General features: G+C 35.9%; 1 protein-coding gene across 2 annotated transcripts in view; it reads right to left on the bottom strand.

The window, feature by feature from the left end:
• Positions 1 to 23,118, bottom strand: part of DIAPH3 (diaphanous related formin 3) — a 501,230-nt gene that overhangs the window by 234,777 nt on the left and 243,335 nt on the right. For both annotated transcript variants that reach the window (XM_084982461.1, XM_084982460.1), the window contains 2 exons: positions 21,521 to 21,615; positions 17,693 to 17,794 (listed from right to left, as the gene is read on the bottom strand). In XM_084982461.1, coding sequence (XP_084838587.1) covers positions 17,693 to 17,794; positions 21,521 to 21,615 — 197 coding nt within the window. The remainder of the gene's footprint in view (positions 1 to 17,692; positions 17,795 to 21,520; positions 21,616 to 23,118) is intronic.

Raw genomic sequence — 23,118 nt, forward strand, 5'->3', positions numbered from 1 at the left:
AAGACCTCAGTGGTGCCACATAGCTTCCTATGGAAGAAACACATATGAAACCAGTGAACAAAACATTGACAAGAGACTAGTCCAATCTCAGTTTCAGCATAAAGAACTATGAGAACTCTTAAATATGTATAAATTTATATTAAATTGTGACTAATATATAAATGTAAGTTAATGGTGGTCAATAATGTAAATCAGTATGTGATGTACACACACACACACACATTAGATTTTTCTAGCAAATAGAATTTGGACAAATAAAAGAAGTCAAATGATTTGGTAGTGGTGAAGCTGCTAATACACAAGTTAATATTAGCTCTTTACTAAAGGGGAAAAATTACTTTGTTCCCTATCTTATTCCTTAAATAAACATAATACGTCAGCTTGGATACAAAATTGGCATTCTTGGTAAAGAAAGAAAAATAGCATTAATAATGGATATAGCTGAGTTGCAGGATAGGAAACTTGACCCAAAGTTAGAGGAAAGAAAACAAATGCATTTATCCTTTCAAAAGAGCCAAGTCTGCTATGGAAGATAAGGATGTTTAATGAAACATAAAATCCAATACAAAATAAAAATATAAGCAAAGAGGGAAAAGAACAAAAAAAAATTTTAAACACCAGACAAGTAGTATAAAGAACCAAATAAATGTAGGACCAAAACACCCTCCTCTGTGCCAGGAGCCACAATGCAAATTAAGTTGAATAAAACTCACACAATTGATTCTGAGTATCCTAGAGAAGTTTTCAAGGGCTTACCTGGGCATTAGAGCACGAGCTCCCTATCAACCATGGGATAGAAAATGAAGAAAAGACTTTTCAAGTGAAGTCAGTGGCCAGAGAGTTAAGAGCCAGATAAGGCAGTTCACATCCCAGGCTCTTAGAGGAAAGACAGAGGATTACCCTACCATTTGGGCCCTGAATTTCTGAAAATAAAAAAATGGTTAGCATTTAGTTCCTGCAAAGAAAGTCAGGGACAGGACTAGTCCTGAGCAAAAATGCTGTGCAGGCTAAAGTCTACCAGTTAAAACCTTCCCTTTGTACTCATTTGCCTTTTCCCACCGCTCTTATATATACAGTTCTCTGAAAAAAACTGATGAGGAGTCTTATACCTAGAAGCAACACAGGATGGTAGAAAACAAAATAATATATGGAAATGTGGAGATAGAAAACCTAAGGTGTAGGAATTCTCCACTAAGTAACCTATTATTCTATATAAGTTTCAGTTCTTCTAACCTGTCATGAGGTATAAATGTGTTAGATAAATGTATCTAAACATACCTTGTGAACTGTAATCACTACGCTAAAGTCAAATAAGATAATTGTCATGTAATTACTTGGCTACTCTATAGTTGGTCATTGGACACAATACTTATGTCATTGACCTGAAACTCCAAAATTAATCTCTCTCTCTGCTCCTGCTCCTATTATCCAAACCCTCATCTCCTAAGTGTAATAAGTTTCAGATACCATATTAAAAAATAATCAGACTAAACTAATGTAGAGTAAGATTTTAATCTCCTCTAGCTTTCCTATTTTATGACATGATTTACAAACAGAAAGCTAACCTGCTATTTTATAATATCTCAGATAGTTAAAATGAATTTGGGATACTTTTTTGTCCTTGAGCACACTTTCTATAATAACCATCAGGCTACCATTGTATACAACTGGATGGTTTTAATTTCAGGAGATTCCTAAGGCTGAGATTCCTAGTTGGATATATCTAGTCAGAGAGCTGGAGGTAGGAAGTTTTTAGCTCATTTTCTAGCTCCAACATGTGCACTAATATGAGACATTCATCCTAATCAGTTTTTCAGTAATTTGAATTGCACTTTTGAAAACAGTTCCCAGGAACAGAAAATAAAATACTCCAGCACCATGTCTCATCAAGAGACCTGAAGGTCATATGTCTGGTCATACCTGAGATGTTCATGCCTCAGTATTGGTTTTTATGCTACACCCCTAACTGATGCCTTTTGCTACTTTATAACATTAAATTGTGTGTATTTAAAAGTCAAAGCATAAAAATTTGGGGAGATCTAAAAGAGTTATTAAAAAAATAACTGTGGTGATAAAATCATCGAGAAAGAGGAAGGGATGAAAAGGAAAGAGAGCAGAGGGCAGGATCTAAGATGCTTATTTAAGTGTTAGATGAAATGGGAAAAGGACCAGAGAATTCAGAAAAGAAGTACAAGAGACTCAGAGGAGAGATAAGGAGAAGTAGATGAAGCTGACAGGGTGAGGTGTTAACCTCAGGTCAAGAGCACACTACACGAGAGATGAAGGACGCATGTTGGATCTGGAATCATGAAGGTGTCCATACCCTAAGAAAGTCACTCTTAAGACAGTGATGGGGGCAAAAGTACACACATGGAAAACGTGCTAGAAGATCACAGAAGAGTGAGAGAGGAAATTCTAAATGTAAAGTAGAAAATGGCTCTTAAAGGAATAAAATGGGTCCTGAACTAGATCATAAGAGATGAGAAGAACATTCAAAATAAACATATGACGAGGATAACAGCAGCTAAAAGAAAAGAGTACTTATTATTCACGAGTGACTCCACACTTGTATGTTCTCCTTTAAATCTCACTACAACCTAGTGAGATAGGTTCTACATTCACATACATTTTATAAATAAAGAGAATGAAATTGAGGGGTGTTAAGAAATTTATCCAAAATGTCATAGCTATTATATGGTAAATTAATATTTCAAACTCAGGTCTGTCTAATTAGACTAGAAATGCAGCAAAAGATATTTGCAAAAAGTTGGAAGACCATGACAAAGTCATGTATTCCAGATTTGTATTTCAGTACTAGGAACATGTTACATGGCAAACCTCAGAAAGCCAAGAGCTAAATGGTTTTAGTTTTTTAGTTTTAAAAATAAACCATAAAGTACCTTAGAGAAAGTTATTTATTCATTTATCAGATGTTTATTACACAAAAGGTATTTTTGAACACATTAGAAATTCACCAATGGATACTTCAGAGAATAACTTCTCCATGCTCATGGTCATTCTTATGATAAACTACTAGATTGGTTAATGGACAGAACATAATACAGTGAATAAAAAGTTGATGGGTGTTTGGGAGAAAAATAAAGCAGAGAAGAGTAAATGAAATGCAATAGACAACTGGACCTGCAATTTCAAATAGGATGCTCCGAGAAGATGTCCAAAAGTTAACATAGGAAGGAAGAAAGACCAAAAGGACATGAGGTCCAAAGAACATATACAGGTGGCCAAAAGGCACATGAAAAAAATGTTCAACATTTCTAATTATTAGAGAAATCAAATCAAAACTACAATGAGGTACCACCTCACCTCAAGGTCAGAATGCCATTATGTGTACAAATAATAAATGCTGGGGAAGGAATGGAGGAAAAGGAACCCTCCCACACTCATGGTGGGAATGTATATTGGTACAGCCATTATGGAGATCAGAATGGAGGTTCCTCAAAAGACTAAAAATAGAGCTACCATATGATCCAGCAATCCCTGGGCATACATTCAGAGAAAACCATAATTCGAAAAGGTACATGCATCCCAATATTTATTTGCAGCATAATTACAATAGCCAAGAAATAGAAGCAATTTAAATGTCCACTGATAGAGGAATGGATAAAGAATATGTGGTACATATATACAATGGAATATTACTCAGCCATAAAAAAGAATGAGATAAAGCAATTTACAACAACATGGAAGAATCCAGAGATTATCATACTAAAATGAAATAGGCCAGACACAGAAAGATAAATATCATACACTGCTTATATGTGGAATCTTTAAAAAAATATATACAATGAATTTATTCACAAACAGAAATCAACTCACAGATATAGAAACCAAACGTATGGTTACCAAAGGGGAAAGGCAAGGGGAGGGGGAGATAAATTAGGAGTGTGAGATTAACATATACACATTACTTAGTATATATAAAATAGGTAACTGGAGTTCCAGTTGTGGCTCAGTGGGTTAAGAATCTGACTAGCATCCATGAGGATGCAAGTTTGATTCCCAGCCCCACTCAGTGCACTGAAGATCTGGTGTTGCTGTGAGCTGTGGTATAGGTCTCAGATGTGGCTCGTATCCCATTTTGCTGTGGCTATGGTGTAGGCTGGCAGCTGCAGCTCAGATTCAACCCATAGCCGGGGAACTTCCATATGTTGCTGGTATGGCTCCAAAAAGAAAAAAAAAAGAAAAAGATAACCAACAAGGACCTACTATATAGTGCAAGGAACTAGTCTCAATATTTTATAACAACCTATAGAGGAAAAGAATATGAAAAAGTACAGATATATAGATATACAGATATATATACATATATAAAATGAATCACTTTGCTATTCACCTGAAACTAACACAACATTGTAAAACTACACTTCGATTTTTTAAAAAGTAAAATAAATTAAAAAATAAAAATGTAGATAATAATCCCTGGGCAGGGGGAAGGACGTGAGGCAGTAAGTCATTTATTTGGATATATCAAGATCAAGGAAACTAAACAGCCAATGGAAAACTCCCCCACCAAAATCTGACTGGCTTGTTGGAAGAATTGTATAGAGTCCATGTGGTTAGTGACAGAAGATGAGGCAAGAAATAGCAAGGATGTGGCGCATATGCAGGACATTGTCCATGAGGATTTAGGCTCCTTCTTTGAGATGGGAAGCTAGAACAGCATTACAGGTAGACACAGAACATTCTCTACCTTACATCACTAGCTGCCTTGTTAAGAACAGACTGCAAACTACTGCATTTGTAATGAATAAGCAATGAGATCTGCTATATAGCACTGGGAACTATATCTAGTCACTTGTGATGGAGCATGATGGAGGATAATGTGAGAAAAAGGATGTATATATGTGTGTGTGTGTGTGTGTGTGTGTGTGTGTGTGTGTGTGTGTGAGACTGGGTCACTTTGCTGTACAGTAGATGTTATGATCATTATACAACTACAGATGTGATAAAAAAATTAAAAAAAAAGAAAAGAAAACTGACAGACACTGTAAACCAACTACAATGGAAAAAATAAAATCACCAGAAAAGAAAAAAAAAAAAGAAGAGACTGTTGAAGATGAACTGATATAGATATCACTTAATATTATCAAATTATCTCACACATTTTATATTTTACATGCATGTTACATAGAGCACAAACAAAACTGTGTACCTTTTGCCACCAAGTAAGAAAGAGGGAAGATAATATAAATCACTTTTTGAGAAACTCACTAGAGTGAGCAACTCAATGAAAGAGCATATTATTCTGATCACGCTGTGTTTTTATTAGTTCTAATAAATTAAAGAATTGCAGAGTTATTTGATAGAGCTGACATTCTGCTAATTTCAGGGGAACAAGGGTAACAAAAGCTCATAAGAGAATTCATTCAGAGTTCAATTCCATTTATCCTCCTCCTCTGTGGAGAACAGAATTGATAGTATGAGAGTGATTTTCCCATTAATGGCAGGATCTGATATTACTATTTTGATGTAGATTTGAACTAAATGAACTCAATCCCTTGATTAACCGAGAGTTACTTTATCACAGAATCTGCCTGCATGCACACTTTTGGTATTTTAACTTTATCTCAGTTCATAGCATAGGCACTCTTCATTTGTTATTATGATTTATTAGAGATCATTTCCATTTTCTTTTATATGAGAGCAAGATCAGGAGGCAAAAGCAAGATCACACACAATCTCATGACCACTAGCTTCTTTTCCAAAGGTCCCTGATGAATTACATCCTACCAGTGCCCAAGAGCCCTCTCACCCTGCCTCGTGCTTCATTTTTGAAACAAACTGCAATGCTATCACATTATAAAATCACCTTGTACAATTTCCTAGACCAGGGACTGCAATTTTCCTTGGAGAGGTGGTAACCAGTGGCAAAGACAAACAAAACCTCACTGACAAGGTGGCCCTCTCCAGGGACAAGATTGGGAAAAACAGTAAGGTGTACATATTTTGCTGTGCCCTTCATTGCCTCTTGTGCTACCTTCCTAATTCACTCCCTGGGTGATCTCATGCAGTCCCACAGTTTTAACTTCCACCTGTATGTGACTTGCTCCCACATTTATGCCTCCAGCCCCAGAACTCCTAACTGCAGACTTCACACAGTCACTGAGATGTCCATGCACGTTTTAAGTGATCTTCCCTCCCACAGTCTGCTTCTCTTTCAAGTGCTTCCCTCATCTCTGTGAACAGGATCTCCCGTCTTTCTAATTATTCAAGCCAGGTGCCCCTGGGTCACCCTTGACTCCTCTCAGGCTCTGAATCCAATCTGTTAGAAATCTTGGTTTCCCTACTTTTGAAATATATGGGGAACTCTCTCAACCAGTGACACTGCCATCAAGCCTGTAAAGCCAGCAGTATTTCTCACCTTAGTCATTGTTATAGCATGTTAATTGGCCACTGGCTTCAATTTATGCCCCCATCCCACAGTCTGTTCCTCACAAAATTGCCGGAATCATCAATCTAATCTAAATCTAAAGCGCAAATCTGATAATTTAACTTCTTTATTTAAAACCTTCCAATGGCTGTCTTAGGACAATGTCTACTGGCCTCGTACCATGGCTGCAAGGTCCTGGTGGCCTCTCTCTAACGTCACCTCCTATCTTCCCCCTCATTCATTCTGCCACAGACACTGGCCTCAATTGTGCCAAACTCACTTGTTCCTCAAAGTTCAGTGCCTGTGGACTCTTCTGACTCTAATAGGCTTCCCCAAAACACAGCAACACAGGCTTCTGCTCAAATGGAAGGGATGTCTCCTAGCCATTTTAATCACATGCATGCACCTTCCTCATACCACCACCTCCTGAGGAGTACTTACTGATACATGATACCACATTACATTTTTATTTATGTGGATATTGTCCCTATACTGAATTAAAATGCAAGACCAAGGAGTAAGAGATAAGTTCACTGCAACAAACTCAGAGTCTAGAGCAATGCCCAGCACACAGGAAGTGTTCAATAAATATTTGGCAAATAAATGAGCGAACAAATGAATCACTACTGAACCCAGGAAATAGATACTGAAATAAAATGCATCAGACAGGGGTGCAGTCATCATATAATCTCAAGGTCTAAATTCATCCATAAAACATCGGGTTATCCAAACCCCTGTAATATCAACAGGCTTAGACAACACTAATGGACCTGAAGCCATTTCCTCAGACTCATCTAATGAAAACTCAAATCAATATTAGACATGTTCTTAAATATACTCAATCTATCTGCAATGAAGCCATGTTACACTCAACCATAAAAAAGCCTCTAATTTTTTGTGAATTTCAGTATATTTGGTTAAATCAATAAATCTGCTACACATTTTTTATACTACCTATTAAAGATGAAGAACAGGTGTAAATGGCCTTTTAAGAGTTTTGTCAACATGTACCTTCATTGTGTTCTATGTAGGCAGAATTAAGAAAAAACTCTGAGAGAAAAGAGCTTCAGAGAAAATACTAGGACAGGCAAGATAGACACATCTTTTACCTGAAAACTGATGTTTAGATACTTAAACCAATAACATTTCTATAAAATTAAAAATTATAAAATTCAAATGGCATTGTGACCATTTTGACCTAAACCGCTGAAGGAGATGAAAAGCAGAAATCGGATCATAAAAAAAAAATGACAGAAGTATTGTATGTCTGGAGAATTTTAAGATTCAGATCAATGACAATTGAAAGCAAGCTAAATTAATAAGCCCTAAACTAGGTGGGAGAAAACCATCTGCACTGGTGAGCCTATATTAAGTCCTGGATCCTGGTAGAAGCATGTCAAGAAGGTTGCAAAGCAAAGTGACAAGAATAACTGAACAACAGCTGAATGTTTATGATCTTAAGAGAAGCAGACCTCTAAGTTTTAAAATAGCTATGGATAGAACTATAACAGTTTATTATTCTAAACAAATGTCTTCCTTGGTAGTGAAAGATTTGCAGATGAGATTGCCAAAGTGCTATCTAAAGCATCATGAAATGTGAAGGACCCGGGACAACTGGACAGGTACCAAAAAGCAGCAACGTGAGGCAAACAGAAATCCTGTTTTCCAGGAGGAGAGACTGGAAAGATTTATGTCATTGACTGACAAGACTGAAGATGAATTATTAAAGAGTAAAGGAAATAGTAATTACAAGAAGCCAAAATAGTTCCTTGAAGAAGAAATTATATCATGTTAACTCCATGTCTTTCATTAAGTTTTAAAGTGATAATTCTGTGAAAGATGACCGATTTCGTATCTGGACATTTGTAAAAACATTTGAAATAATCAACACCTAAGGAATGACAGAGAGACAGATGTTTTAAGTCTGAGGAAGTGATGACTCAGTGGATATTACATACTCTTTCAGCTTCCTCATCAATCTTGGTCAGTCTTTTCTGAAGTTGTTTCAATAAACCATGATTCTTAAACAAAATCACAATTTCCTCAACACCTTTCAGAAAATAAAACCACTGAGTACCAAAAGAAGTACTGTATAGGGTACTTGAATATTTGCAGACTTAAACAGCATGGATTTCAGAGTTAAAAAAAGACCAACATAGGTGCAATATCAGTTGAAAAGTGGAACAATGTGACAAGTCTACAAGTTAGGTGGCGGAATCACATAGAGTGGTTACATTCCATTTTGAAAAATAAAATGTGAATCCATACTTGTATACTCAAAAGTGTTCGTTAGTTTGTCTACTTTTGAATTAACCCATTCTCACCCAAAGAAATTATTCTCTAGAGACACACTTTAACAAACATTAAAATAATTATCTCAGAGTTCTCAATATTTTCATTTAAAAATGTGATTTAAAAAAAAAAAAAAAAACATGTTTGAGGGCAGTGACAATACTCTGTATCACACCATAACAATGGATACATGTCCCAACCCATATCTTTGTCCAAAGCCATAGAATGTGCAGGCCCAAGAGTGAACCCTGAGGTAAACTATGGGCTTTGGGTGATTACGGTGTGTCTCTGTAGGTTCATGAGTTGTAAAAAAGCTATCCCTCCAGTGAGGGTATGTGGGTAAAGGGGGGATGATGTACAAATGGTAGAGGGGGTGGGAGTATAGGTAATCTTTGCACCTTCCTCTAATCTTCCTGTGGACCTTAAACTGCTCTGAAAAATAAAATCTCAAGAAGAGTTTTTAACTTTGTTTTTATTTTACTGTTCTTGCCATATATTTTCCCTCCTTTCTGTTCATATCTTCCTTACTTCATATATTCACTTAGTCAGAATCACGTGGCCACCATGTACTGCAAGATGGGCCCTAGACAGGAGTAGAAAGAAGAACATGGTATAGTCCACCCCATAAGAGAGCTCTGGGCATCAGTGGCGGTTGTAACGTAAAAAACAGCACTTACGTTCCAGGGGAATACGAGGCCTTGGAGATATGCACTGGGCATGACTGTAACAAAAAGGAAGGATCTGAAATTCTGTAGGGAATAACAAAAATGCAAGAGAAAGCATTCCTGAAGTGGCTTCCTCAAAGCAGAAAAAAAAGGGAAAGGAGCATATCGACAGGCCTGCGTGTAGTATTCAGAGCATAGCAACTTGTCAAGAAAAGATAAAGCATGGGGAGAAAGTAAGACATGAGGTGGGAGGGTGGCAGGAGTTGCCTCCAAAAAGACCGAATGCTAGGTGAGTGAGCGGCTGGTTAAAAAGGAGGGGATTAGAGAGAAGATTGAGGAAACACTTGGGGGTGATGGGTAGATTCATTATCTTGATTATGATGATGGTTTTATGAGTGTACTTCTGTCAAAATTAATCAAATTCCACAAATTTTAAATATGTGCACTTTACTGTATGTCAATTATACCTCAATGAAGTTTTTTAGTTTGTTTTTTATTTTTTTTTAAAGGATTTAATGCTAGTCTAAGAATTTTGGACAACCATGTAAAAGTTATAAGGAGCAACTTGAAGTAGCTTAGAGAGCCAGGATGGTCAGTGGCATTTCAAGCCTCATTTTAGAACTTTACAAGATGTTCCACAAAATCAAAGGAAAGACTTAAATCAACTGCTATTTACTACACTCCTATTATGTGCAAAGGACCAAGCTTGTCCTGAAACACAGAACATTCCTGTAAGTAAGTAAAATGGATCTTTGATTAATTTTTATAACCAAATTTCAAAAATGCAAGGTATAGCAGACATTATATAAAAGTAGAAAGGCAAGTGAGAGGCAATAAGAAAAATTGCAGTATTATCAGAGGAGTCACACATAGGTTATATAAGGAGTTTCCATGAACTAAAGGAAAAAAGATAGTCTGACAGGAAAATAAATGACACTAATAGGCAATTCTACAAATACCAATAACTGCTTTAATCTCAATTGATAACCAGGAAATATACAGTTTTAAAAAATCACGAAGTGAAAAAAGGTAGATAAATAAAGGTAGATAAAGGTATATAAGTACTAGTGATGGTACAAGAAAAAGAATCCTCATGTTTAAGGTATTCACTGACGCACCTCCTGGTAGGCTAATTTGGCACTAACTATTAAGATTAAAATAACTTCTGACCTAGGAATTCAAATTCTGGGAATCTTTCCTAAAAAAATAATATTAATGACAAAAGCTAACCCTTATAAAGAGTTTATAATTACAAGATGATTTACACATATTCATTAAATCAGTTTATTTAATACTCAGAAGAATGCAGTGCAACGAGGGACTACCACTACCATGTCCCTGTGGTTGGCAGAATAATGATCCCCCTGCTACCTGGAATTGTGCTAGCCAGGAGGCCCCACCCAACCTCACTGCCCTAGACCCTGAACAACCCCACCTTTGGCTGCACCTTTGTCCTTGGACAACTATACTATAGCATCTCCATGGTCCCTTGTCTGTTAAGAAGAGCAGTGTATCAACAGCTGATTGTTGAAAATAGATATCCAGTTACAGGTCACTTCCTAACCCACAATCAGAAGATGCTCATTGAGTTTGTCACCTGTGGGGACTTCAAGATGCACCATTAGACCCATGCTCTCAAGTGGCCCTTCAAGGAGCCCAGCTGAGGGCTGAGATCAGTACCAGCAGCACATGCATCACGGCGTGCAAGGTGAAAAATGGAGCTAAGGGACCATGGGCAGTTTCCTCAGCAGAGCACCAGTGAGGAAGTTGTCCTCATAACATCTGGGGGAAATCAGATCCCAATTATTCTACATCTTTTATGTAAAAGCCATTCTGGCTTGTGGAAAAAGGGTGGCTAATCTGAGGATTAGCCTCCATTTGTGAGGGACAAGAACTTTGTTTTAGAAATGTAAATGGAATTGCAGATGCAGGAGGCTTTGACAAGTGAGGAGAGTCTGAAGACAAAGTCCAGATCTCAACTGACTGTGGGCACTATAGGCCAGCTATGCAAAGGGCCCAAGACAGGGCTCTGATTTTGAAAATGGAGATGAAAGGATCAAAATAATGAAATCAAATGCAAACTGTAAAAGCCCCTCCCCCAAAAGAATAAAAAACCCCCAAATATGGTCATATACTAATCCTCAAAACTTTTGAAGATGTTAACCTACATGGCATAAAGGACTTTATGAGTGTGATTAAATTAAGGCTCTTCCAGTGATGAGATCGTCCCAGAATGTTCAATATAAACACAAGAGGGGAGGAGAGGGTCAGAGAAGAAGATGTGATGACAAAAGCAGAAGTTATGGTGACTCTGGATCATGAGTAAAAAATGTGAGCAGACTCTAAAAGCTGGAAAAACTATGGAAATAAATCCTCCCCAGTTCCTTCAGAAGGAATGCACCACTAATGACCCATTTAAGAATTCTGACCTGCAGAATTATAGAGTAATACACATGTTATTTCAAGCAACCAAGTTTGGGGTACTTTGCTATAGCAGCAACAGGAAACTGTTACAGTCCCAGTTCATAAATAAGGAAACTGAGGTACAGAAAAATGAGAAACTATCCAAGATCAACAGTTAGCAAGGCTGATCTAGAATTTAATCCAGGAGGCTTGCGCAAAAGCTCTATGATACGCTGCCTTAAAATACATATACAGACATATGTACAGAATTTTTTTTCTTTTTTTTTTGTCATTTTACAGCTGTACGTTCCCAGGCTAGGAGTCAAATTGGAGCTGCAGCTGCCAGATACACCACAGCCACAGCAACTCTAGATCCAAGCTGCACCTGTGACCTACACCACAGATCATGGCCACACGGGATCCTTTAACCCACTGAGCAAGGTCGGGGATTAAACCCACATCCTTATGGATACCAATGGGACTCTTAACCCACTGAGCCACAACAGGAACTCCTGAACTGTTTTTTTTTTTAAGTCCTCAGGAAAACAAGAATTAACCATCCTTCGTAAAGGGAATAGTTACTGAAATAATCAGTACAGACCATGACATACCACAGAAGAATTTAAAGACATTACATCATAAAAATAAAAATCTCCAAAACATATTTTATGGTGAAAAGTTTCAGAACAATGTACTTTTTAAATGTGCCCATGAAATATGAAGTAGTGGGACTAGAAATACAACAAAATATTAAAAATGATCACTATATGAAATGCAGTGGGTAGTTAGATACAAGAAACTTCCACATTATATTCAGTATTTTTATATATTATTTGAATGTTTTACAACAAGAATATTTGGGTGTATTTTAAAATGAGGCATTTTTAATGCAGGGGAATTAGCACGAACTTCTTGCAACATTTTTTGATTCAAAAAAAAAAAAAAAGTCTCTGCTGCACAAAGTTTAAAAGCCCTGCCCTACAGTGACACCAAATGGTGGCAGATCAAAATACAGTACACAAACAGGACATGTGTTCAGTTTAATTTGCTATAAACATTACGATGTCTGTGAAGAACTCTCAGGTTAACAAAACTAAATAATGTGGAATCAAATATTCAAAAACCTAGAATTTTTAATCAAAGAAAGTCTAGTACCAAGTTCCAAGTGAAAATTTTAGGCCCCTTTCCAAGCTTCAGCTAATATTGTGGTCATATTAGAACATTTACATCTCTCATTTCTCACACAGTTAAACCTTGCCGCTGTGAGCACAGTGAATATATCTAATGGCTTATTGATCAAAAGATCAGTGCAAACATAAAAAATACAGTCATACAACTAAAATCAGTCCCACTCAGTGGGAACCAAAGTTTGGTAAGTAGGCAATATTTTGGGGAAATAAATGAGGAGGTATCAGGGCTGAAGAGGGAAAGAAGGAATCCAAGAAAAGAGACAGGTTGAATGAGTTTCTAGGAAGTATGTTATTTTCACTTCTTCATCTTATTAATATAAAATTAAGTTGAATAAACTATGAGGCTAGGGCATGCTGAACATGAACCAATTTCTTAACAAAAAGTTTTATCTTGGACTGTCCATGGAAAATAATATTTCAAGTTAAGCACATCAGTGTCCTCTGCCCCAAACCTAAACCAACAAATAAAATCAGAGGGTAAACTGTCTCATTCAGTTCAAGTCACACAGAAAGACATAGAGATGTACGACCTCCTTGTAGGACACTTCTCTAAAATACCAAAATAACGTTTGACCAGAATTCTTAGTCTCTTAGCTTGTTCAGACTTTGACGGGTTATTACTCTCTCATGCCAAAATCTCCCAGAAATCATATGACATATATTACCAGCTATAAAAACAAATCAAAAGTATCATTAAATGATTAGGCCCTGAATTCATAGCACTGGATACCAATTCTAAAAGGAACCAGCCCCCCAGCCTATAACACCATGTCAGCACCTCTACTGGACTATGGGGCATGGGCAGGGCCAGCTCTGGAACACCTGAGAACCGTCCTGCTCAAAATGGCCAATATCCCAGTCAGAACAGCTACTAGGTGAACTAGTTCAGAGAGGTACCTTAAGACTCTGAATTAACATAACAGATGAGTGACAAAAGTATCCAGGTCTAGAACTCCTGCACTAAGACTATTTTTTAAGGAGTAAGATAATATCAGGATTAAAGAATTCTGCTTCCAATTTCCAGGGAGAAATAAATAAATGGAGATATGAAACTCTGTATTACAAGAAACCTGAAGAGAAGAGAGATATAGCAGATGGTTTAGCGGCTGAAAGGTTTAAGGACACAATTTAATGAATATTTGCATATTTCTGAATAGTATATTTACATACCATACTCTATAGGACGAAGAACCCTGAACAGTCATATGCAAGTAATACACGAAAAAGGTAAAATATATTTCTAATTTACATATTATATTTTAGATAGTGTACTGATCTTTTTTGTCTTTTTGTCTTTTTGTCTTTTCTAGGGCCGCTTCCCATAGCATATGGAGGTTCCCAGGCACGGGGGTCTAATCAGAGCTGCAGCTGCTGGCTGATGCCACAGCCACAGCCATGCGGGATCCGAGCCACATCTGCGACCTACACCACAGCTAATGGCAACACCGGATCCTTAACCCACAGAGCAAGGCCAGGGATCAAGCCCACAACCTCATGGTTCCTAGTTGGATTCGTTAACCACTGCACCGCGATGGGAACTCCAGTGTACTGATCTTTAATTGATATTGGTTACTAGCATTTTGGATGTGTTACTTTTGCACACTGGCTTTCTTTTTTTCTTAGGTCCACAAGCGCAGTATATGGAAGTTAACAGACTAAGGGTAAATTTGAGCTACAGCTGCTGGCCTACACTACAGCCACAGCAACGCCAGATCCTTAACCCCCTGAGTGGGGCCAGAGATGGAACCCGCATCCTCATGGATACTAGTCAGGTTCTTAACCCACTGAGCCATGACGGGAACTCCGTATACCACCTTTCTATCAAAGAATAATCATAAACAAACACCAATGTCTAGGTAACTTGCTTCTTATTTGTTTATCGTTTTATATAATTCTTAATTCTTGTGATTATATTATTCAAACAACTGTTGTGACTTTATCCATTGTATCAAATTTGAGTGTTTATTTAAATAGAATACACCTTTCTGAGAAATCTACAATTCATGCGAATCAAACTAATGAGCTTACATAACTGAATAAAAGAAAAATGTAAACTGACTGGCAAGTAACATAACTTTAGGGTTTTAAATGATTTTTGTTAAAATGAAAGCATTGCTAGAAATCATAGTATCAGAGTAGAGAACCTGAAGATTAAACAGAACTAACTGCAAGTATATCTATGGTGAAAACAAATGAAATGGCAAGCTCTGGCTCTATTCAGGGTACAAAAACTACCCCAATCCTTGACTAAGCCTTGTTTATGACTCTGTGATGATTTTTCAGCTAGAAATGATTAGCATTTTAAATCTAGGTTTAGTCAATAAGTAAATGTTTTTCAAGAGAAAAGTCTTGTGGGACTCTGCAGTTTAGCTTACCTCAAGTTAACAGCCCATCTTTGATATAAACATCATTACATTCATTTTATTACTTTAAAAGCAAACAGTATTATGGGAATCTTTTAAAAATACACATGGTGATTACTATAATCAGTTTCCTAAAAGCACCAAACTATTATATAATTTATACAACGCTGATAAATTTAAAACATATCATTCTTTAATGAATTTGTGAGCTTAATATTGAATTTTTAATCCAGAAAGGAGAATAGGAAACTTCAGGCATTCCATGCTGATCATCATTTTGGGGGTAACTCTCAAGTATCATTTGAAACTTAACCTGGTTTCCCTGTCTTTTGGGGACTGGGGGAGAGGGTTGAAAAGTAGGGAGAGCCAGATTGGAAATGTTGAAAAAGTGAAATGGAAAAAAAGTTAAATTGAAGAACATTACTATTTGGCTCTCCTCCTCCAAAAAAAAGAGTGCATGAAAAATTCCCATTTTTTTCATCAACTGTCTTTCTCCTTTCTTCAACAAAACAATTATATTTTAAAATGTTAGTACAATACAAACCAGAACTTGAAACAATATTTTTAGAAATATTCATAATCAACAGATGATGAAGCTCTGTTCGTATTTCTATAGCAGATGGTTTACAACAGCATCCCTCTTCCCTCATTATATTCCTTTTGCAGTCAGGTATAACCCAGCATGGAATGTGTAGAGTCAAGGTCAAGTTTCTATTGACATGTCCTAAAATGGAAGTGATCCATTTCTGTCTTAAAATCAAAACTATAACCTCTAGCCTTGGTATCTTGGAATATAATTTTTTTAACTTCCTGACCCTTCTGAACACACTGCTTGTAAATCTTACCTCTTTGATGTGAACTCTAGTTTGTCAAACTCTAGTTTGTCAAAGTTCAAACTTGCAGATAAACGTAAAATATCTGCAAGTTTGAACTCTTTCTTCTGTGCTAATCACTAGAAAGTTGTAATAGTTTTAAATCTCTGTGATGATATGCAACATAAAAAGCAACTTACATATTTTCACAAAATCTGTATGTATTTCAGACTGAATGTTGATAGGAAATAGCTCAGAATTATAATTTTACATGTTATGGTTTTCATTCAAGACACAAAAAAGATAGGCAAAAATCAAAACGCTAAATAGCCTGTGGTTAAAAATGTAGTGGAAATTCTTCCTCGTCGGAAATGGAAGACATTGCGTCAAACAGGGATCAAGGGAAAGACAGAGTGATCAGGTGATAGAAAATAAACACGGAAAAATAGAATGTAGAAAAGCAGAAAAAAAGGAAAGAGAGAAACAGATAAAAGAAAAAAAAGTCAAGAAGAGAAAAGAGTACCCTGGAGAAGTGGGCTAAAAATAAAGTTTTTTTCTAAAGCTAATACATTTAAAGTTTAATAATAAAGATTATAAGGAAGTGAACAGGAAAATCCCTGCTTTTTCTTCCCTACTGAGTTCTATTCTGAGTTTTGTGAACTTTGAGGGAGGGGAGGAAGAGAGGAGGCGCTTCAGGGAGGGCCAAGTAGAATGGGTCCATGAATGTCGACAACATGCAAAATACAGTATGTAGACATAGTCCTCCAGGTAGTCAACCAGATTTTCAAAATCATATCAAATATTATCCCATGTCTCTGGAGGGTGGTAATAATATAACTGAAGACTACAGGAAAAAGAATAACCATATATATTTAAAAGAATGAAATACTACTTTAAAATATCATCATGATGGCTATGTAACCACCCTCAAATTGATAATTTAACGGTAGAAGCAAAGAGCAGGAGAAAAGAAAGCTTGATAAAAATCTTAATTTCAAGTTGCAATACAGCTAATATATAACATTGGCAAGTTTTTTTTGACCTTTTGAGACCCCAGCTTCTATAAAATAAGAGGCGGAACAAGATGATTATCAAGGGTCTCGAAGGTTTTTAAACTGAATTCATTTTTCACCCTCATTGCCAAGAAATAGACTATAGTTCTAATTTCAGCATCTAAAATACAAAATGAACTGAAGTGAATGATTAGAATGAAAAACTGAAGCTACTCTTGCCATATGTTGTAAAACATAGCTCTAGAATAAATCAGAGTCATAGGAGTATAGTTATAGGAGTGCATTTTCATTTTATGTTTTGACACTAAAGAAAGAACATAAAATATCATGTTTATACTTTTGAAAAACTCCCTGGACTTCATTTACGGCTAGAGTTCAACATATATTTTAAATCAAGAAAATTTCCCATAAATATCCTTAGGTTAAAAAAAAAAAAAGCAAAATGGACATTGAAGGTTTGTGAACGACGATGGTGTGAAAAGGCTTGACATTTTCTTTTCTCTGTTTTCACACAGTACAAAAATCCCCTCCAAAGAGGGCAGACACTGAGAGACAGTACTTACCACCACAGCAAACTGCTCTGGTTCACATAAGTTGTTATAGTCATTCTTGAACTGAGACAATGAATTTAACTGTTCTTGATCAGGAAGATGCTTTATTAAGTTCTAAAAATTAAAATCAAAAGAAAATATCTTCATTAAATGAGCTTCCTAAATCTAGGAAAATTTATCAATAAACTGTGGGAAGGAAACCACTGAAGAAGTTAATCTTTGTTTTATTTCTAGGTAACCTCCCTAATACTAAGCTTTAAGCTACATTCTCTGCATCTTGAAAGCAGCCAATTTTCCTCTGCTCTATCCAGAGTCATTATACATTCAAATCAAGCACTACTGAATGTTTATTTGATTAGCTATATAATTGAGAAAAAAGAATTCAACCTATACCAAAGGAACAGCTTTCTCACCTGGATAAATGTGATCAATTACATTTCAGCTTTAGGGAATTAAATGTCAGAAATTTCAGGCAAAGCCAAACATATTTTAGCACTTTGCTCAGGGGATAAAAGAAATCATCATATTGCTACCAATAGACAAGGGAAAGAACAGAAAAGAAATCAAGGGAATTTTAATGACAGCACTTGCAGATTTAACTAGTATGACTATGATTTTAATAATAAAAATGAAGATATCTAAAGCAAAGATAAAGTAACTTGTCTGATGTGAAAGAAAATGGGAAAAGGCATTAGAGACACGGGATGATATACTTTGCAGATAAAAGCATATAGAGAGATTCTTTGGGAACTTAAAAATGCCATGGCTGTAATAGCCCTTTGCCAATATCATCTGCAACCAAGAAACCACAGGTTCCTTTGGTTGTTCTGGCCCCTTTCTCCGTGCACAACTTTTTCCAAGCCACACACATATACAAAAGAAACACTCCCAACGAAGAAAGACCAAGAGAACACATATAATTGTGCTTCCCTCTTAGGACTTAAATGATTGAACCACCCCTTGGACTTAGTCTATATAGATCCTCTGTATAGAAATATAATCCACTTTAATAGTGTTATAGCAAGTTAGCATATTGATATTAAAATTAAGAAAGAGTGGTTGGTACTCACAATTCCAAATTATATCAGTAAACTCTGCACAAGCCCAAAGTCAAGTACAAATTATAACTAAGCCTACATCATGCTAAATATATTTATGGAGGAAAAAAATCCCCCAAAGTGTTATTAGTTTAGAAATAATGTTAGAGAATGTTATATATCAAAACAGATCAAAAAACAAGTGTTTGACTCACTGTGTACCTTTGGACAAAAACTTGACTGACTGGCCAAAAACAAACAAACAAAAAAGTGGCAATTTAAGATCAGCCCTAAAAAAAGTATTTACTACTAATACCATCAAACAATGAAAACAGTAAAGGTACATGATTTTCCCATATAAACAAAAGTTTCTCACAGGAGAAGTGCCTGAGATCAAATTAATTGGTTATTTATATATATATATATTTTTAATCATTCTAGTTGACAGCAGATCTGTTTATTACATTGGGCCTCTGAATTTCTTCAGCATCCTTTTAAACAACCAAACAACCGTCAAATCCTCTTAAACACTTTGTTAAGATATACTTCAATTTTAATCTTTCATCACAAATTCATCAATTTTTCATGTCATTATTTTTGCTTTCTAAAGAAGTAAAACAACTGTGATTTATAAGAGTACAGGAACAAACCTCCTTTGTCTCTCTTTTACCATATTTCTCATCCTAAATTCCCATCAAACTAAGTTCTTCAAGGTTGCCCCCACACATGCAGCGTTTCCCTCACACAATCCCTCAGACCTTTTATTTATTTATTTATCTTGCTTTTTAGGGTGCACTCACAGCATATGGAAGTTCCTGGGCTAGGGGTCAAATCAGAGCTGTAGCCTCCCACCTTCCCACCACAGCCCCAGCAACACCAGATCTGAGCCGCATCTGCAACCTACACCACAGCTCACAGAAACGCCCGATCCTTAAGATCCTTAACCAACTGAGCGGGGCCAGGGATCAAACCCACATCTTTATAGATGTTAGTTGGATTCGTTTCCACTGAGCCACAACAGGAACTCCCAATTTTTATATTTTAAATTAGTTAAGATTGATCTTAGTAAGTGTAGTAGGCAGAATAATGCCCCAACTCCCCTTAAGATGTCCTCATCTAACCCCCAGAACCTGTGAAAGATTAAGTTACATGACAAAGGGAATTAGAGTTTTAGATGGAATAAAGTTGCTATCAGCTGACCTTAAAAGAGAGATTATCCTGAATTGTCTGGGTGTGCCCAACGTAATCCTTAAAAGTGGAAGAGGGAGAAAACAGAGAGAGAGAGAGAGATGTGACTTAATAAGACAGGTCAGAGAGATGCAATGTTGTTGGCTTAGAAAATGAAGGGAGGCGTCCACCACGCAAGGAATGCAGGCAGCCACAAGCTAGAAAAGGCAAAGAAATGAACTCTTTTCTGAGCCCACAGAAAGGAATGCAAGTCTGCTAACATTAGGACTTCAGCACAGTAAGGCCCACACCAGACTCCTGTTCTACAGAAATGTAAGATAATATATTTAACTTACATTAAGCTGCTAAATTTGTGGCAAATTGTTAAAGCAGTAGTAGAAAACTAATATATTACTAAATTATATGCAACTGACTGTTCTTAGGACATAAAGTTTAAAATGAAAATTTTTTCCATTTCTATACAACAAAGCCACACGATCACCCAAAATATTCATGTAATCAAGTTGAAAGCTACTCTGTAAATATTTAACAAATGCATTATTAAAAAAATACTTAAGCATTAAGTAGAAACATTTTTCAAATAAACTTGGAAAACTATTAACAAAGCAAGTTCATAATCAACACCAATAAAGACAAAATCTAGTAAAAAGAAATTGCTAGAGAAAAAACAAACCTGAAGAAGAGCTGTTGAATTACATAGTTTATGAGTCTAAGACTCAGCACAAACTAGTGATGGGATTATATATTACCATCACATTTAAGAGCTAGGAGGACAAGCAAAACCAAGGACTTCCAGGGATATCATTTACTGATGGATTAAAACATCTAGAATAATTTTAATCAGTTGTTGAACACTAACAAATGATCTTTAGTTCCTTTTTTATTGCTTAAAATCTCATTTTTCTAAGTAAATCATTAAAGTAAAAAAGATTAAATAAGATAGCAAAGTAAAGATTATATAGTTTGTGGTTTGCTTTAAATTCTATCAAGACATTCATTACTGGTACCTTAGGTAGAATTCAGCAAGTAATTTTGGTACCATACTAGCATTTGTTAAATAATCCTCTGAATAGAAACTATCTTAAAAATCTTCCAGCCTTCCGAATGATTCAGAATACGATGCAAAAAATTTCTGGTATTCATAGTTACACAAATGACTCGGGTAAGGGTTGTTAATAAAGGTAACTCTAAAGAAAGAGAAAACTCCCTCAATCTTCTGTACCAAATAATAATACAACTTTTTAAGACATATAAGCCCAAGAAAAACATATTCTAAAAGGATTATATAAATAAATTTAAATTAGCATATGACTAGTCTTAACTGTAACAAAAACAAAAATATATATATAAAAATAAACAACTTGCCTTTCAGAAACAGTCATTTAAAATAATTGAAATGTAATCATTTTGATAGCATTATATTTAGAGTGCAGAAAAAAGAAGATGCAGACTTTTATCTCCTGGCAGTGCAGAAGTTAGGCTAAAACTAATTATGCAGCAATGATTTTCCAGTTGAATGATTTGGTTTAAGAATTTTGCTTCACTTACAGATTTCTATTTAATGAGAAGCTTGCAATGAAATATTGGAATTTAAGCTCTCTGCTTGTTTGTTTACCTGAATCATAGACTCTGCCAACTGTGTTTCATCCACTTCCAGTATCATCATTTTGATTTCCTCATATGGCACCCGAAAAGAGCTCAGGAAGATTGCTAAGAGGGGGAGGGGGGAAAAAAGTTCATAATGAAGAAGGTAAGAAAAGAATGTGAGATATAATTCTAGGTATAAAATCAAAAATACTTCATAAAATAAGAGATTTTAAATATTTAATTACTGTGGGGGAAACTTTCATTAGCACATTTTATACTCCTCCCCAGTTTTAAAAAACTAGTGTTTAAACAGTCCTATTTTATTATGCTGGTTCCAAGGTTGATTTTGATTTATTTTATTTTGTTTTGTTTTGTTTTATCTTAATTTTTAGGGCAGCACCCATGGCATATGGAAGTTCCCAGGCTAGGGGTCGAATCGGAGCTGGAGCCACTGACCTACGCCACTGCTATAGCAATGCTGTGTCTATGAACACAGCACAGCTCGAGACAATGCCAGATCCTTAATCCACTGAGCGAGGCCAGGGACTGAACCCACATTCTCATACTAGTTGGGTTTGTTACTACTGAGCCATGACGGGGACACCGGAGGTTGATTTTTAAAGCTTAGTTACTAGTCATTCATAGGAATGCACCAATTTTTATGTCATTTTAGGAAACTGAGATATGTTTAGTATACTTTAGAGATATCACATTGTAATAAAAAGAATCATGAAACCCCAATATGTACATGTAAGATGTATCTAGACATGTGTATTACTAGCCTGTATAATACATTCTGGCCTTACCAAATAGTTTATAAAAAAATATATAATAATATAATAGCACTTCAATAATGTAATAGCCACTGCATTGTCACTGCAGTGGCTTGGGTTGCTGCTGTGACGCAAGTTCAATACCTGGCCTGGGAACTTTCACATGCCATGGGTGCAGCCCCCCCAAAAAAATAAATAAATAAAAAATAGCACTTCACTGCTCAGGAACATTGTAAACAACATGTCAGGAAAATACTCTTTACATGTAACCGAAGATTAAATATGCAATACTGGAACAAAAATTTCAATGAAAAACTGTTACAATGGACTAGATGGGATAATACATTATTACTGAGAATTCTAACATTATTTCCACTTTTTTGATACCTCATATATCTAATGTTAAGACACAATGATCTTCTCAAAAGCTACTGAAGTACATAAAAATACATTCCTAGCATTAGATTTAATGCTTTTACTATTTCTTCCCTTATTCTACTATTATTGTATCTTCTCTTCAATGACAGATGTCACTTCTTCAACACACTCAGACTGCTACCACTACCCATTATTTCATTTTATGTACCAAACTATGTCATTTTATTTGTAGATATTTTCATATAAAAACATTATTTTTCCTAAGATTAGGAAAATGTGATCTCCTCTTTCCTGGAATAAGACTATATTCCTGAGGATACCATGGATCAACAACAGATGAATAACACCATCTGTGTTCTTATCATCAGCTTCATTCACACATTTCTGAACTCAAACAATCATAAATGTGGGATAAGAGTGCTATAAGTTATAATCATTAATATCCCAAGAGCATGATGGAACAAAGGAGCTAAAT

This window comes from Sus scrofa, chromosome 11 (assembly GCF_054392235.1).
Source record: "Sus scrofa isolate SSC_HxYL_T2T_F1_AM1 chromosome 11, Sscrofa_HxYL_maternal_Yorkshire_Landrace_v2.0, whole genome shotgun sequence".
Classification (NCBI taxonomy): Eukaryota; Metazoa; Chordata; class Mammalia; order Artiodactyla; family Suidae; genus Sus; species Sus scrofa.